General features: G+C 47.1%; 1 protein-coding gene across 1 annotated transcript in view; it reads left to right on the top strand.

The window, feature by feature from the left end:
• myo6b (myosin VIb) overlaps positions 1-16604 on the top strand; it is a 145018-nt gene that overhangs the window by 37744 nt on the left and 90670 nt on the right. The window contains exon 12 of the mRNA XM_084310909.1: positions 14775-14919. Coding sequence (XP_084167035.1) covers positions 14775-14919 — 145 coding nt within the window. The remainder of the gene's footprint in view (positions 1-14774; positions 14920-16604) is intronic.

The raw sequence follows: 16604 nt of genomic DNA on the forward strand, positions 1-16604 counted from the left end.
GCGGGATCGATGTACATGACGCTCGCTTTGCTGCTGGATGGTGCGGGTGAAGGGCGCCGTCTGTTACTGTCGTGAAGTATGTCCAGATGGGCTCCATCGCACTTGGTGCACCTTTTCTTTAAGCGGCATTCGGCTGCCATGTGTGAGCGCGCACAGCGAAAACAGCGCTTGTTGGACTTTATCCATTGACTTGCTTCCTCCGCGTTCAGCTTGGGGAAGGAGTCACATTGCGCTAGCCAGTGTTCTTTCTCACAGTAGGGGCACACTATCTTCCACTTCTCCGTTCTGGAGGGGGTACTGTGGCTCCTGCTGCTCGGTACTGACTCCGATTGGTGCATCACAGTCACCGATCTTCTTCCATCATTTAGTCGTCTGGTTCCTTCTCTGGAGCCAGGGGTGCTCCGTCCGAATGTATCTAGCCGTAGGCTGCTGACTTCTCTCGCCAGGAAGTCTGCTAGATCGAGGAGGTTCGGTTCGGGGCCATTCGGGTCTCGGTGGTCTCTCTGCCGCCTAAAACGCTCCTGTCGAGCGGGCGGCAGCTTCTCCAAGATCCTTTCCACATTTGAGTTGGCGTAAAGTTCATGCCTCCCCTTCTCTCTCTGCGCTCCCAACATCCCTACCAGGGACAGCACTCTGATGGACAGGTCGTCCAGTGCTCGATTGTCTATTGCTGGGGGTAAGCGGTCGATGTGTCGGATCTCCTGGATCACGTAATCCCATATGCGCCCATACCTCTGGTCCAATGCTACCAGCGCTGCTGTGTATGGGGTGGTGGAAGTCGCGTAGGCGAGCGCTATATTATGTGCGCGGGGTACCTTTAAGTGCTTCAGTAGGATGGCGTATTTATGGCGTTCATCCAATACATCCACCAACATGGTCTCCAGACACATGCGGAGTTCTGTATACTGGGCCCGGTTCTCTTGGGTGAAGTCGGGTACCATAGGCGTGCCAATGTATGACGCTGACTGTGGATACATCGGCGAGCGTTGGGGGAGAGGCCTCCTAGGCGAGTCTCCTCCCGCTCCTTGGTATGGGCTGGTACCGGCAGTGTACCATGGCCCGCTTGTCCAGGTGCTGTTCCTCGGTGCGGGTCGTGCGTCGTGCTCACCCGGGTATAGAGTCGGGGGTCTGTAGCGCAGCTCCGCGGGAGTATAGCCTGGGCTGTACCGGACCTCCTGGTCCGGTAGAGTACTGTGCTGTCGTCGGGCGTGGTTCTCCTCCTCTTCCTCTTCGTCTTCAGTTAGGTCATCCAGTGCTTGTAGTCTCTGGTTTAGCCTCTCCACAGGATATGCTGCTCCTTCCCGGTTGCTAGGTCTCGCTTGGACCGGTGGGGGGAGGTGGTCTGTGGGGGGTATAGACCTCGTCTGTTGGTCAAGTTCAGGGTTGTTTACTCGGCTAGGGGATGCCGCCCTGGAGGTGTGTCTAGACGAGTTCCTGGAGCCTCTGGCGGAGGGAGAGGGTGTTGTCCGTCTGATCAGCTGTTCTATTAGTTGCGCTTGCTGTCTGTCGCGCTCTGCGTCCCGTAGAGCACCAGCAGCTGCTCGCTGGCTGTCTGCTCGGTCTCGGGCCACATTCTCTTCTCTCTGAATGCGTCTTATTTCTAGACGTATATGCTCTTCTTCGCTCCGCTGCTGGATCTGCAGTCGGTCGCGTTCAGCAGCGGCGTTCAGGCTGATGAGGAAGGCCTGCTGTAGGGTCCTCTCTGCCTCGCTGGGAGAAGGCGGTTGTATAGGGGAGCCTTCCCTCGGGGTACTCCTTGCGGAGCCTTGGAGCTCTATCTCCACGGTGCTCTCCCCGTCTTCTTCCGTGCCGAGTTCTCTCTCGGTAGCGTTGTATTCCTCCCGGGACTCACCGGGACTACTTCTTCAGTACTGGCGGGGTGTGAAGTCATGTCTGGTTCCCACTGGTCCCCACCGTGAACTTGGTCAGTTACATTAGAACCCGTAGGGGCCTCTATGGTCGGGGTAGTCTGGGCGTTGGGGTTAGACATACTTTTACTTTCTAGTTTTACCGCGTTTACTGTTATTAGAAGACTAGGTTGTTGACTGACAGCGTAAGCCTCTAAGTACTGAGGGAGCCGTCGTTCGCGCTGCGGGCGTTGGTTAGGAGGATCGTTTCGTGGAGTGTTCATCATAGGCCATTTCAATATTAATAACACTATATTAATATTACACTGATTACCATCCGGCTCGAAGGACCAATTGTAACTGAGGGGTACAATTCCCTGACTGTATTACTAGATATGATACTTACTACCACTACCTTTGTACTTAATATTCGGCCACCCAGTACTCGGCATAAATATATTATGATGAACACTGTCACGTAGATGAAACGGATCCAACACAAATGTACGAATTAGAAATAGGTCTTTATTTCTACACAGCGATGGTGTGTAGAGCAAGCACTTAATCAAATCAATCACATTTATGAATGGGAATTAGTATGCACTTTTATGGCAAGAGTATTCGTCGGTATATCAATAGAGAATGTCCAATCTCTGAAGGCGCAGGTGGTACATATACGACCTGGAATAGTTAAGGAATAACAGCAATGATACTTGAATGATTATAGACTGGATACACTAGGGGGGGTTAATCCGGTCGCTTGTAAGCCGACAGGAGTAGGAAGGGGGGGGGGGTAGAGTCCGGCTGCCTCATCCGGCCAAGGGTATCCCAGGTGAACCCACTGTAGTGCCGTTCAATGCGCCGGCGATCCTTGGACCACAGATGAAAGCAGATGGACTCTTTGTGGGCCGGCGTCCTCCGGTCCACGGAGGAGAGACGTGAAGCGACCTCGTCTTGCAGAGCGTCTCCTCACCTTGCGTCCTCTCCAGGGGGGGGGGGGGTTCCAACACACAGCAGTGTCGGGGGTCTTTATCCATGGAATAATCAACGTATACAAAGCATAATCCGTGCCTGGGAAGGCGGGCTGTCGTCGGTAGAATAATCCGGTATACAGGTCCACTCGCTCGTCGGCTCTGGGGCTCCTCGGGTGCAATCTCACATGGGGTCGATCATCCTGGATAAACAGCCAGTTTTCTGCCCGAAACGATGGGGTGCTGACTACGGTAGTATTCTCACCGCACGAAGCACTATATATTAACAGACTATTATTAGCTTAATAGACTACGTCCAACTCGACGATATAGTGCCAAATATGACTATTCAAATATTAATATACACGATGTCTCAATACCGATGGTAGGCCGAACTTGGCCTTACTCCCACACGTGGCGTCGCGGGGAGGCTTTACGTCTGTCACTCTATTGGAGGGTAAGAAACTGGACTGAAAAAGGAAGTCCTACTTTAGTAGCGCAGTATATATACGCACTATGAACAAATAGTCCCATTAGTGGTGCGGTAGCCAGATTCCTACGCGGAACTAGGACTTGTTCGTACATGTTGAGCGGTACGTTTGAACTGGGTCTGGGGGGTATGGCAGCCTGGCACCAAGGTCTCGACCAATAGTAGAATGGAGACTATTATGGGATGTTCAGTAGGCTAGAATGGATATTCAATGCATATTGTACAAGGAATATACAAGGGATATCAGGGAATATTAGAGAATATACAAATACAATTAAATATATATATATAAATAAATATATATATTCGGTTTAATCTGGCCCTTCACAACACTGAGCATATTTATTATATGGTCATTAAAAGTACAACTCAACTCTAAAATTAGCAACTCTGAGCGGATCGTTGATTATGACAACATCTGGGGTGTAGGACTGTGCTCGACTACAGAAATTCTTAGTTGTCATAGAATATGTCAACTATTTGATTAGTTGAATCGAGTTTTCCACAGGCAAGACCTATTTAAATGTAGTGCTTACCAGAGATCCTTTTTCAGGAAATAGCATGGAAAGAAGCATTACAAATCGACCAATTGTTCGCATCATTGATTGAAGATATCAGAATTGTTGCAATACAATTTATTAAATCTAGAATAATTAAACTTGAAGACATGGTTAAGTTTCAAACAATGTTAATTATGTTTAGGGCAAGAAATAATACACTGCCAGAAAAACTACAAAATCTTTTTCATTTAGAAAGTGAGTTTAGTAGGAGACAATACAATTTTAAACATCAGTTTGCACGTACCACACTTAAACAGATGTGTCCTTCAGTTATTGGTGTAAAGTTGTGGAAGTCTCTCCATAGCGAGCTTAAGGGATGTAAAAGTGTTTATCAATTCAAAAAAAATTATAAAAAAGAAATATTTAGTCAGTATGAAAATCAAATGTGATCTGAATAGTGAGATCTTTTCTTTTCTTTTTTTCTCTCTTTCTTTTATTCTTATTCTTTATTATTATTATTATTATTATTATTATTATTATTATTATTATTATTATTATTATTATTATTATTATTATTATTATTATTATTATTATTATTATTATTATTATTATTATTATTATTATTATTATTATTATTATTATTATTATTATTATTATTATTATTTAATTTTTTCTTTGTTTAACTGTGGATTGTGAGTTTCTGTATAATGGTATAAATTATTATTTGTATAAATTAGGTTGTACACCGACCATTAAGAAAATACTTTTTTTAGTTTAGGAATAAGGGGCAGGTAATTATAAGATTTATACTTCTTCCTGCTCCTTTTGTCCATGGAATGTTATTTATGATTATGTAATGAAGAAACTCTGAGTGTATGATTCCATGTGGCAAATAAAACTCTGAATCTGAATCTGAATATACATGGCTTGACAGAAAAGTCTTTTACTATCATGCACTTTTCCACTAAATAATCTTCCTTCCCTATATTAATACCTACTATACTAATATGCACTCAAGACTGTAGCACCCGGTTTTTGGGATTCACGAATGGTCCCTTCTCTGGGATTAGCTCGTAGCTAAGAGCAGGATTTAGAAGCGCTGAAGAGCAGTCGTAAGTCGGACAGGTTCTCTACCTGTTGAATACGGGGGTCAGCACATCACAGATGCAATGCTGACTCTCTCGCTTCTGTTTTGCACACTGCCCTGGCCTTATAAGGAGCTGGCGGGGCGTGTCTGTATGCAAATTCAGGTGTACAAGAACACGCTTCCAGTTTGAGAATGAGTGACGTACTTCATTCAGGGGATTGCAGCTGCGATCATTTTGGCAACTTAAGAGAACCTCTCCATGCGGTGATGAATCCGGGGGTAACTGTCATAGGTTTTCTCTTACAAACTTCCAATGAGGTTGTCGTAAGAGGAAACTTCCGACAATGTTGGTGAATGAGGAAAGGGTTTTACCCTTCCTGCTGACTTGTTGTAAATGTAAATGACAGTAGTGCGCGTCATTACAGAGGCCTGGATGTGTTTTAGCGTAGTTTAAAACACTTGACTTCATTAGGCCAGACACTCAGACAGATACCCACTGGAACCATTACCATCCACACACCCCTCCGCACAGCCTCAATGGGACTAATCAGTACTGCAAAGAAAATAACTGGGGCGCTCAACTCAAACGACGTCACAGGATAATTGCTGCGGACCCCAAGAATCTCAAAAACAGCCAATTAAATCATCAGCACTCGCGAAAAAAGTCTGTAATACTTTTATTAATGCACAGCAGCATGGAACACGGACATGTTTCAGTTCTTCTGAGGAAAGGCTCATGCTGAAACACACCCTGTGTTTCCTGCTGCTGTACATTATTAAAAGTATTACAGACTTATTTGCAAGTGCTGACGACTTAATTTGCTACTTATATATGTGGCAATTCCAGGTGTAGGGGTGGCAGAATAAACAACACACAGACAGGTTGCAGTTCTCAAAATCATGCTCTTTATTTTCTATTCAAATAATAACGGTTTGCTGGCGGTAATCTGTCGGCCGGGCGGCGTCTCCGCTCTGTGGCCTTTTGCCTTGCGCTGCTACGGGGGACTGAGAGGAGGCTCCTCGGCTCCATTAAGTCCCCCCTCCCCAACAGGCGCACCGCGCCGTGATTCGCTAATCACGTAATCACTCTGATGGGTCTTTAGTGACAGGTGCGTCCGGAAGCGGACGCCCAAACATGGGCAGCGCCCAGCCATTGGGTCGCCACATAGCGCCCATCAATCACCAAGCCCAGGGGTGGCTTGGGGTTGCCACAGTACCCCCCCTCCAGCTCCGACCGTCGGGGAAGAGCGTCCGACGCCCAACAGGCATCCTTCCTGGAGAGGGCGTCTGCGTTGCCATGCGCCACCCCTGACCTGTGAATGACAGAAAAGTTAAATGATTGCAACTCCAGAAACCATCGAGTCACCCTGGCATTGGTCCCCTTTGTCTTGGCCATCCAGACGAGGGGGGCGTGATCCGTCACCAGCGTGAAGCGCCTCCCCAGCAGATAATAACGGAGCGTCTCCAGTGCCCACTTAATTGCCAGACCTTCGCGCTCCACCGCAGAATAGTTGCGCTCGTGTGGCAGCAGCTTCCTGCTCACATATAAAATTGGATGTTCCTCACCCTCCAGTTGCTGGGAGAGGACCGCTCCCAGTCCCACCTCTGATGCATCTGTCTGTACCGTCATCTCCTTGTCGAAGTTCGGGGAGATCAGCACCGGTCCCGAACAGAGGGCAGTCTTGAGGTCCTCGAACGCCGCCTCCGCCTCCGGTGTCCACTTCACCGTGAACGGCCGCCGCGCCTGGGTCAGATCTGTGAGGGGAGCAGCGCGAGCAGCAAAGTTAGGGATAAACCTCCTATAATAGCTCGCTAGCCCATTAAATGTCCTGACCTGCTTCTTGGTTAAAGGGCGAGGCCACTCCCTTATCGCATCAATTTTCCTCTTCTGCGGTTTTACATTGCCCCGGCCTATTGTGAACCCCAGGTACTCTGCCTCTTCTAGTCCCAGCCTGCATTTCTTTGGGTTGGCGGTGAGACCCGCCTCCCGGAGGGCACCCAACACCGCTCTCACCTTTTGGAGGTGGGTGTCCCAATCTGATGAGTGGATGATAATGTCATCGAGATATGCGGCTGCATACTCCCGATGGGGCCGTAGTACTCTGTCCATCAGCCTCTGAAAGGTAGATGGCGCCCCATGCAGGCCAAACAGGAGAACTTTATAATGAAACAGCCCATCTGGGGTGGAGAAAGCCGTCTTCTCCCTCGAGGCGGGGGCCAGAGGGACTTGCCAATAACCCTTCGTTAGATCTAGTGTCGTGATAAACCTGGCCAGGCCCAGTCTATCAATGAGCTCATCCACTCTAGGCATGGGATAGGCGTCAAACTTTGAAATGTCATTAAGCTTCCTGAAATCATTGCAGAACCTGGTTGTTGAGTCGGGTTTCGGCACTAAAACAATAGGACTGGACCACCCGCTATGAGACTCCTCAATCACTCCCATCTCCAGCATGACCCGCACTTCTCTTCTGACGGCCTCTCTTTTTGCCTCTGGGATACGATAGGGCTTCAGCTTTACCTTGTCTCCCGGGCTGGTAATGATGTGGTGCTGGGCCAATGTGGTGCGGCCCGGCGTGGCCGAAAACACGTCCCGGTTCTGTTGGACCAGCTCCCGAAGCTCCTGCCGTTGGGTCGGGGACAACTGTTCCCCGATGGGAACCTCCGCCGCCTCTGCCACCTGCTGCGCGAAAGGGGGGAGAGGGGGGGGCGAGAGCAACACATCCCGGGCATGCCATTTCTTCAACAGGTTAACATGGTATAACTGTCGATGCTTCCTACGGTCGGGCTGGTGGACCTTGTAGTTGACGGGACCCACTTTCTCGATTATGTCGTAGGGTCCCTGCCATTTGGCTAGGAATTTGCACTCTGCTGTCGGTACCAGTACTAGGACCCGGTCCCCCACATTAAACTCCCGTGGCTGTGCGCCCCGGTCATAAATGCGCTTCTGTGCGTCTTGGGCCTGTTGCATATGTTCTCTCACCACTGGCCAGAGCGCCTTCATCCTGTCTCTCATTACCTGCACATGCTCTATGAGAGACCGGTGGGGCGACGGCTGTTCCTCCCAAATCTCCTTTGCGATGTCCAGGAGACCCCGCGGCTTGCGGGCGTAGAGCAGCTCAAATGGCGAGAAGCCAGTGGAAGCCTGTGGGACTTCACGCACAGAGAACATCAGAAAGGGCAACAACTGATCCCAATTCTTCCCATCCTTCTCCATCACCTTCCTTAGCATGCTTTTCAGGGTTTTGTTGAAGCGCTCGCACAGCCCATCCGTCTGTGGATGGTATATGGAGGTTCGCAGCTGTTCCACTTTCATTAGTTTGCACATTTCTTTCATGACCCGCGACATAAAGCACGAGCCCTGATCAGTGAGAATAGAGTCGGCAATTCCCACCCGACTAAACAAATGAAAGAGCTCCCGTGCCACAATTTTGGCCGTCACCGTGCGTAACAGGATGGATTCGGGGTAACGGGTAGCATAATCTATGATTACCAGTATATACTGGTGGCCTCGGGACGATTTGACTAGCGGGCCCACCACGTCGAGGGCAATTCTTGAGAATGGGGTCTCAATGATGGGCAGCGGGATCAGAGGATTTTTATATTGTACCTTTGGTGCTGCGCGTTGACACTCTGGGCAGCTCCTGCAGTAGTCCTCTACCGCTCTCTTCATGCCCGGCCAGTGGAAACGCGCCCTTATGCGCTCCATGGTTTTGTCCACGCCCAGGTGCGCTCCGAGGATATGTGAATGCGCTAGCTGGAGTACAGTGGGAATAAAGAATTTCGGCACCAGCAATAGATCTCTAACCTCATCATTCTTTTTTACGACTTGGTACAGCAATTGTCTTTTTATTGCAAAGTGAGGATATGACAGGTTACTCACCCCCTCCACTGGATTTCCATCTATGGTTTTGATATTCGCCCGGGCCTGCGTTAGGTTTGGGTCTTCCAGCTGGGCCGTTCCGAACTGACCCGCCAGGTCCCTCCCCACCTCGTCCGCCTGGGGAAACTCCGCAAATGGGTCCTCGTCACTGCTATCCGTCTCGGGGCCCGCTTGGGGCGCCGGCGCGTCGTCACCCACACCTGATGCCGTCTCTGTCTCACTCCCCGGTATATTCAGGGGTTCCGGCGCGTCGTCACCTACATCTGATGCCGTCTCAGTCTCACTCCCCGTTACGTTCAGAGCACACACCTTCGGCTGACGTAACCCTTTCCTCTTCCTCGGTTTACCCGTAGAGGGTGGGGTGCGCGGGGAGATGACGGCTGAGCACAGCTGGCGATACAGGGGGCAGTCTCGACCAATCAGCAGCGCTACCGGCAGGTTAGGTATGACGCCGGCTGTCATCGAGCAGACCCCCTTGGTGGTTGTCAGGGTGATCTGCGCTGTAGGATACAACTTTGTGTCCCCGTGCACACAGGACACTGACACTTGCGGAGCCTCTGCGTCGCAGTGTGCCAAATGGGGCTGAACCAGCGTTATGACACTACCCGAGTCCAGGAGCGCTACGGCATCTTTGTCGTTGACGCGCATGGGTAAAAGTGTCGCCGATGTTTCCTTATGGGCCCAACAGGCTGCGCCATAATTGCAGGTCTTTCCGCGGGGGTCTGAAGCTGCCGCCGATGGCATGGACACATCCCGGCCTGGGCAGTTCCACGAGAGATGCCCGGGCTCGCCGCAGTCATAGCAGCGTCTTTGGTCCTGGTCGAACAGCGGTCTTCTTCGGGGTAGTTCGGGATCACCTGCGTTCCCTACCCGGCCCCTTGGGCTGGGCTCGTCGGGACCCCTCCTTGTTCTCGGCCGCTCTGGCTTTTCCCCTCGCCCCCCTTTGAGTAACTCCTGCGTTACCTGGTGGGCCTCCACAATATTCACCAGCTGCTCCACGGAGCGGGGGTCCGCTTGACTCGCCTGCTTCTTCGTGTCATAGGGGAGGGCTCTGACAAAGCGGTCCATAACAATCCGTTCCAAGACCGTGGGCCCTCCGGGGTCAGTCATTAGCCAGGCTCGGCTTATGCGGACGAGGTCGTGCATCTGGGAGCGCGGGGAGGCCTGTGCGTCATACACCCAGTCATGGAACCGCTGCGCACGGGACTGCAGACTATGGCCGTAGCGGGACAAAATTTCCTGCTTTAGCCGAGTGTAGTTCTCGGCTTGCTCCGGTGGCAGGTCCTGGTAGGCCTTTTGCGCATTACCCGACAGGAAGGGGGCCAGCAGTCCCCCCCAGTCGTCTTCTGGCCAGCCCTCCCGGCCGGCGGTGCGCTCAAACGCTAGGAGATAGGCTTCTATATCCTCCTGCTCCGTCAGCTTGGGGATGAAGCGCCCGGGGTTAGGCCGCGTCCCGGCGGCCCCTTCCTCCCGCCGGTGAGAGGCCATCCGCTGGAGCTCCGCGTGGATCATCCCCGTCTGTTTCCTCTGTTCTTGCAGGGCCTCTTCGTGCCGGGTCTGTTGTTCCATGCTCGCCTGTACGAGCTGCTGCACCAGCGCGTCCATGCTTTTTTTTTTCGTTATTAAATATATATTTTTCTTTTTTAATTTCTTTTATTCTACTTCGATAAGTCTATTGTGGTTTATTCCGCACCCCTGATTGCCAGTAGACTATGCCCGCATTCTCCACCACTGTGGCAATTCCAGGTGTAGGGGTGGCAGAATAAACAACACACAGACAGGTTGCAGTTCCCAAAATCATGCTCTTTATTTTCTATTCAAATAATAACGGTTTGCTGGCGGTAATCTGTCGGCCGGGCGGCGTCTCCGCTCTGTGGCCTTTTGCCTTGCGCTGCTACGGGGGACTGAGAGGAGGCTCCTCGGCTCCATTAAGTCCCCCCTCCCCAACAGGCGCACCGCGCCGTGATTCGCTAATCACGTAATCACTCTGATGGGTCTTTAGTGACAGGTGCGTCCGGAAGCGGACGCCCAAACATGGGCAGCGCCCAGCCATTGGGTCGCCACATAGCGCCCATCAATCACCAAGCCCAGGGGTGGCTTGGGGTTGCCACATATAGTAGTACCTGTCCTGCCAGTGTCTCAGACACCATATCTGTTTATAGCTTTTTGTTGGTAGATTGTAGGTCTCTACTCTCACTCCCCCCACCTCCTGACTGTATGAGCTGTCACCTCCTCCCGTACACAGCAGGAGTTATCTAAATTTTGCTTATTTTCCCCCGGTGCAGAAGATGGAAATGACAAAATAGGCAGATTGTCACTCAAGGCTGATGCAGAACCTTATATTCGGGGGAAGGATTAATATAAAAATACCTCAGAAAGGATGGATAGACCTGAAAGAAGCATGGTGGTTTAAAGGTGCTCTTTCGCAGATTCAGCCACTAGATGTCACTATAGCACCAGCATCTCAGACCAAAACAAACAGTCTATACTTTGGCCACACCTCCCCCCTCCATTTGCCTTCTCAGCAAAGTAATTATGTCTTGAATATTTCAAGGAAGTATTTCTAAGAAACAATTTCTTGCCTAAAATATTGTCAGAAACATATTTTAGTGAATCATTTAGGTGAAAAATTAGTTTACTTACCAGCGAGCCGTCATGTGTTCATGCTTCCCATGACTGAGCGCACGCGGCTCATGAAATTCCGATCAAACTGTCAAATTGGGCATTGCAGATCAATATGAGCAATTGCGCGTCTTATTTCCTGCATCAACATATTTTAGATTTGAAAAAGAGGTAGAAAAAGTTGACGATCGAGCAAGAAACGGGCACCAATAAAGTAGCAGTGTGTTTATCCAATCAGGTATATTCAGGGGTGCAGTGGTCATGCCACGCGGTACCACGCCGTCCCAGCACTTTTCTGAGCAGAAGTACGCGCACGGATGTGCATGCGCGCGCACACAAAAATGCATTCACAACTTTCACTCGACTCGTCGTCCGTGCGCCAAGTACCGGTACTCAGCTATCACCTAGTCTTTGCATAACAATAGCAATAGCACAACAAAGAACGAGAAGTGCAAAACCAAAATACAAGCCCTGTACCAATTGGTGGGGGTTTGCTTCAGCTGTGGAACCTCTCAGTGTGACAAATGGTCCCGACTGGAAGGATGAGACATTTCTTAAGTTGTGCTTCAGAAGGAAACTGTCCTTCTGTAAACTGTAAGTTACATTGTTAATTTAGTTTGTATTAACTTTTCTAGTTTAAGTTAATTCAATTAAAGAAATTGTAACTACAATATTGTATCTACAATTACATTTAAAACATTGTTTGTTTTTCAACCATATTTGTTGACAATATAATTTCTTTATATATATATAATTTTTTTTATTTTTTTTTATTGCAAAACAAAATTATTAAAAGTCAGTACTCAACACATAATGCATAATGAAGCTAACAATTAAGATGGCTAAAATGACATGCAAGCACAGAAACAGAAAGCAAAAGAAATATATAATTTCTTTATATATTGAAGGCTACATCCTGCTACCTTTTTCAGCTTCTCTATTTCAAGGCAATATTTACAAAAACTAAACTAAAACTAGTAATTTCCTATACAAACATGTTTCCTACTATTTATGCATAATAATCATCTGTTCTGTGCGCACGCGAGGGAACATGTATGCGTGCGTGCACGTGGCATCATTTAAACAGAGTACAGCCACTTCTGAAATTACGACTGCACCCCTGGGTATATTCCACATGGGGAACTGGGAAGAGGGGGGGTCAACAGTTTCACTGGTAGGGACTCTCATGCACTAATAAGCATGTGCGGCCGGTGTTATAACAACACACACGGTGAGTGTGATATCATTCTCTGCTCAAGACACCATTACTACACTATATCTTTACATGGCAAATACTTGTTTGTTGCTTTATGAACGCGCGTACTCTATCAGCCTACCCAGCATGTACGTACTTTGTTAGAACTCAACTCGTTATTGGCGCATACACTCTATCAGATTTCTGTCATAAAACGATAAAGCGGACAGAAATACGGGAAAGTTTTGATTATATTTAAAAGGCTTTGACATTGTAAAACGAAGGAACATCCACACGATATGCTACCTGTATCCAGAGCAGCATTAGGTGCTGTGTATGCTTTTCATTCATTTAAGACACATTTATTGCAAGTAGGGATGTTCGATATTGGATTTTTTACCGATACCGATATACCGATATTGTCCAACTCTTAATTTCTGATACCGATATCAACCGATAACGATATATGCAGCCCCCCCCCCCCTGGGTAAATAAAGGTTAAATAAATGTAAATTTTTATATTTTTTTGAAAACCAATACCAATACTTTTCGATATCACATTTTAATGCCAATATCGGCCGATAATATCGGTAGGCCGATAATATCGGACATCCCTAATTGCAAGGGATTTGTATACACATAAACTCAACAAATAACCTCTGTTCTCCTTGCAATGCGTTTTTAATTCTTTCTTATACAGTAGGAAGGGGGAAGAACACTATATCGTGGGTGTTCCTATGACTTGTATTCTGCTTACAGCTTCGAAACTCCACTTACTTCGTTTTACAATGTTAAATATAATCAAAACTTTCCCGTATTTCTGTCCGCTTTATCGTTTTATGATGGCAATCTATGCGCCAATAATAACGAGTTGAGTTCTAACAAAGTACGTATTACATGCTGGGTAGGCTGATAGAGTATGCACGTTCATCCGAGGGGGGGTCGGATTCTGGCAGGGAGTCCGAATTCGGCACAACACCGGTCTATGTGTCCAGGAATTTCCCAGACAAATGGGATAAATTCCGGTCAAATATTATCTGTGTTTATTGAACTTATTGCAATAACATTATACCTGGTGCTTAATACTTACTGTCAATCAAATAAGTCACAGTTATCATTTGCAATAATTAAGGTTGCATTACCTCCACTCTGTCTGCACTGTTTGGGTCCATGTAGCACAACTTGGTTAGCCACAATGTCCATCCGTATAAATAGTAATAATTAACGTTACATTACCTCCACTCTATGTGCTCTGCTACCGCTCTTTCTCTCTCCACTCATTATTGAATGGCAGATTTCTATTTTTGGTGAAAACAGGATGGCTTGAGTATTTGGTCCATGTAGCACAACAGCTAGCCACAACTCAAGGGTGTCCGTCCGTATCAATTATAGTCTCTGAACGTTACGCAAAGTAGGTAACATGTTGTTGACACAATTTGGAAACACGAACCATTGTTTTTTTCTTTTAGATAACGCTAAGGTAGCTGTATTCCAACGCAACAAACGTTACTCCAGCTCTCGTTTGTTTTCCTGGTTCACACACACACACACACACACACACACACACACACACACACACACACACACACACACACACACACACACACACACACACACACACACACACACACACACATGCACAAACACACACATCCTACGATTCCAGCTGCATCGCAAGGTAAACATCCTCAAGGGATTTCAGAAGGAAACTTCGGTTTAACCTAGATTTGTGTTTCAGTGGCAAAAACAAGCACTTTTAGTGGACGTACATTACCAAATAAAAATAAGAGGGAATTATTTTCACATGACATTATGACCGGAGCAATTTAGATATGTTGGACTTCAACAGATTTTGCCCGTAAAAAGCTGTGATCACTGGCTGACGGAAACCTTGATTGCCGCTATGAAGATGATATAATGAGGCCTATGCTGGGCTTTTCGTTCAGAACCATTTTAGTGGACAAGAAAGGAAAGAAAGCATATCTCAAAGTGGGGCAGACAGCTGCCTTCAAAGGTGTTGTCCATATGAGTCATGCTCGTCTGAAGAGAAGACTTTTTGCTTTCCATGTTGTCTCTCCATTTCAACTTCTCTATCAAGGACACATTATCTAAATGTCACTATGGAGTGATGGCTTACCCTGTCGAGTGTGTGTGTCTGTGTGTGTGTGTCTTTGTCTTTCAGGCGGCTGTATCCTGCAGAACCAGTCGGGTCAGACTCTGGAGTACTGTGCTGATCTGCTGGGTCTGGACCAGGACGACCTGCAGGTCAGCCTCACCACCAGAGTCATGCTTACAACAGCAGGGGGCACTAAAGGAACAGTTATCAAGTAAGAAGAGCAGGATTCACTCTCACTTAATCATTTGTCTTTGTGAAGAACAATGATTATGAACAGCAGCGTTTTAGTCTTCAATCCATTATTTCTGCCAAAGGAACAATTATCTTGAAAAAAAAACACCATTTAGTTTAAGATTGGTCCTCTTTGCTGAGAACCGTTATTTAAGTAAGAACGGCAGCATTCATTTTCTTGGTCGTCGATCATGAACATTTGCTCTTAGATCTATCATCATTACTATTTACTATTATCTAGTAAGAACTCCATTCAGTTCTCATTGGTCCACAGAACAGCAGCATTCAGACTCGCCACGTCTCCCTTTTCATTTTTATAAGAAAACCTTCCTAATGTTCAGTTTCATAAGTATGTTTGTTTGTCTCATAAGTCTGTCAGTGGCTCATGTTGACACTGCATCATCATTTGTTATAGGACTGGTTGCAAAAATACCAATATTCAAGTTGTCTGACTAAATGTAGCTTCTCTCTTAACGCTTAATCATCTGTTATTGGTTCTCTGAGAAAATACTTGATTGGCAGCAATCAGTTAATGAAGCAGGGCTCGACATTATACCAAAGATTTACCAATACTGACGTTATGAATCTCATACGACCTAACTTTGCCCATATTGGTCATTTTGGGTACAGTAAATGCATTCCTCCAGTGATCACATGCTGACAGACGACAAACACGTTGACAGAGAGCCAACACAATGGAGAATGTGGTGTTTGTGCGCTGGTTTAAAAAATAAAAAAGATAATGCCAGTCTAAATATATAGCCAATCGTCTTTAGACTGAAGTAGCATTAAATCAACACTGACACCGGTTTAGCTAACTGTCGCATGCTGTTCTCATCAGAGGTCATCCAGTACCAAGATATCTTTAATTTATACAGGCTGTGTAAGCGGACAAAGCCTCAGATTTAATTACATTATGGATTTAGTGTAAGGAGAACTATATAATTAAGCAATAGCTCACAACAGGCCGTGGTTTATTGTTATTATATCACGGCTCACAGAGGGCCAAAAACACCCTTAGCTGTGATATAATAAGAATATATCACGGCTGAAGGTGAGCTATTGCTTTTATAAAATGTTCAAGTATGGAAATATGATTGTTATTGACACACTTCCATTTCAAGTTTTTATTACTAATTTGATGAGTCATTTATACAATGAAATAGGTCCTCCTGGCTGCCTGCGCATAGTGCGAGGTGGTTACTATGCAACATACATTAGCTTATTTATTTGTATCCCCTCTAGCAAGAGTGATAGCCATTTATAGCAGGGATGCTATTCTTATGACAATATAGCAGCTGCTAACGTCTGTGATTGGAGCGGAGTGAGAGGCGGAGTCACAGAGTTGGAGAGAATGGGTTGGAGAGTGATAGGCAACCTTCGGATTGAAGAAGCCACCTAATGATGATGATAACTTAGCTTAAGAAGCTCGTAATAAACATCAAGTCCGAGCTGTTCAGAGTGCATTCAGACCAAGCAGTTAATAACTTGACATTAAATGGTTACACTTGCTACTAGCTAACGCTAAAATAACAGTTTAGTACTAGCAGTCCAACAAACAAACTTATGAGACAGCTAAGCTATGTCCCTGCATCACGTCTGTTGTTATTCCAACCATTCATAAATCCCTCTGGTATTTTGCAATCTGTTCCACTCTATCCCTCC

This window comes from Notolepis coatsorum (genome assembly GCF_963971535.1).
Source record: "Notolepis coatsorum genome assembly, chromosome: 3".
Classification (NCBI taxonomy): Eukaryota; Metazoa; Chordata; class Actinopteri; order Aulopiformes; family Paralepididae; genus Notolepis; species Notolepis coatsorum.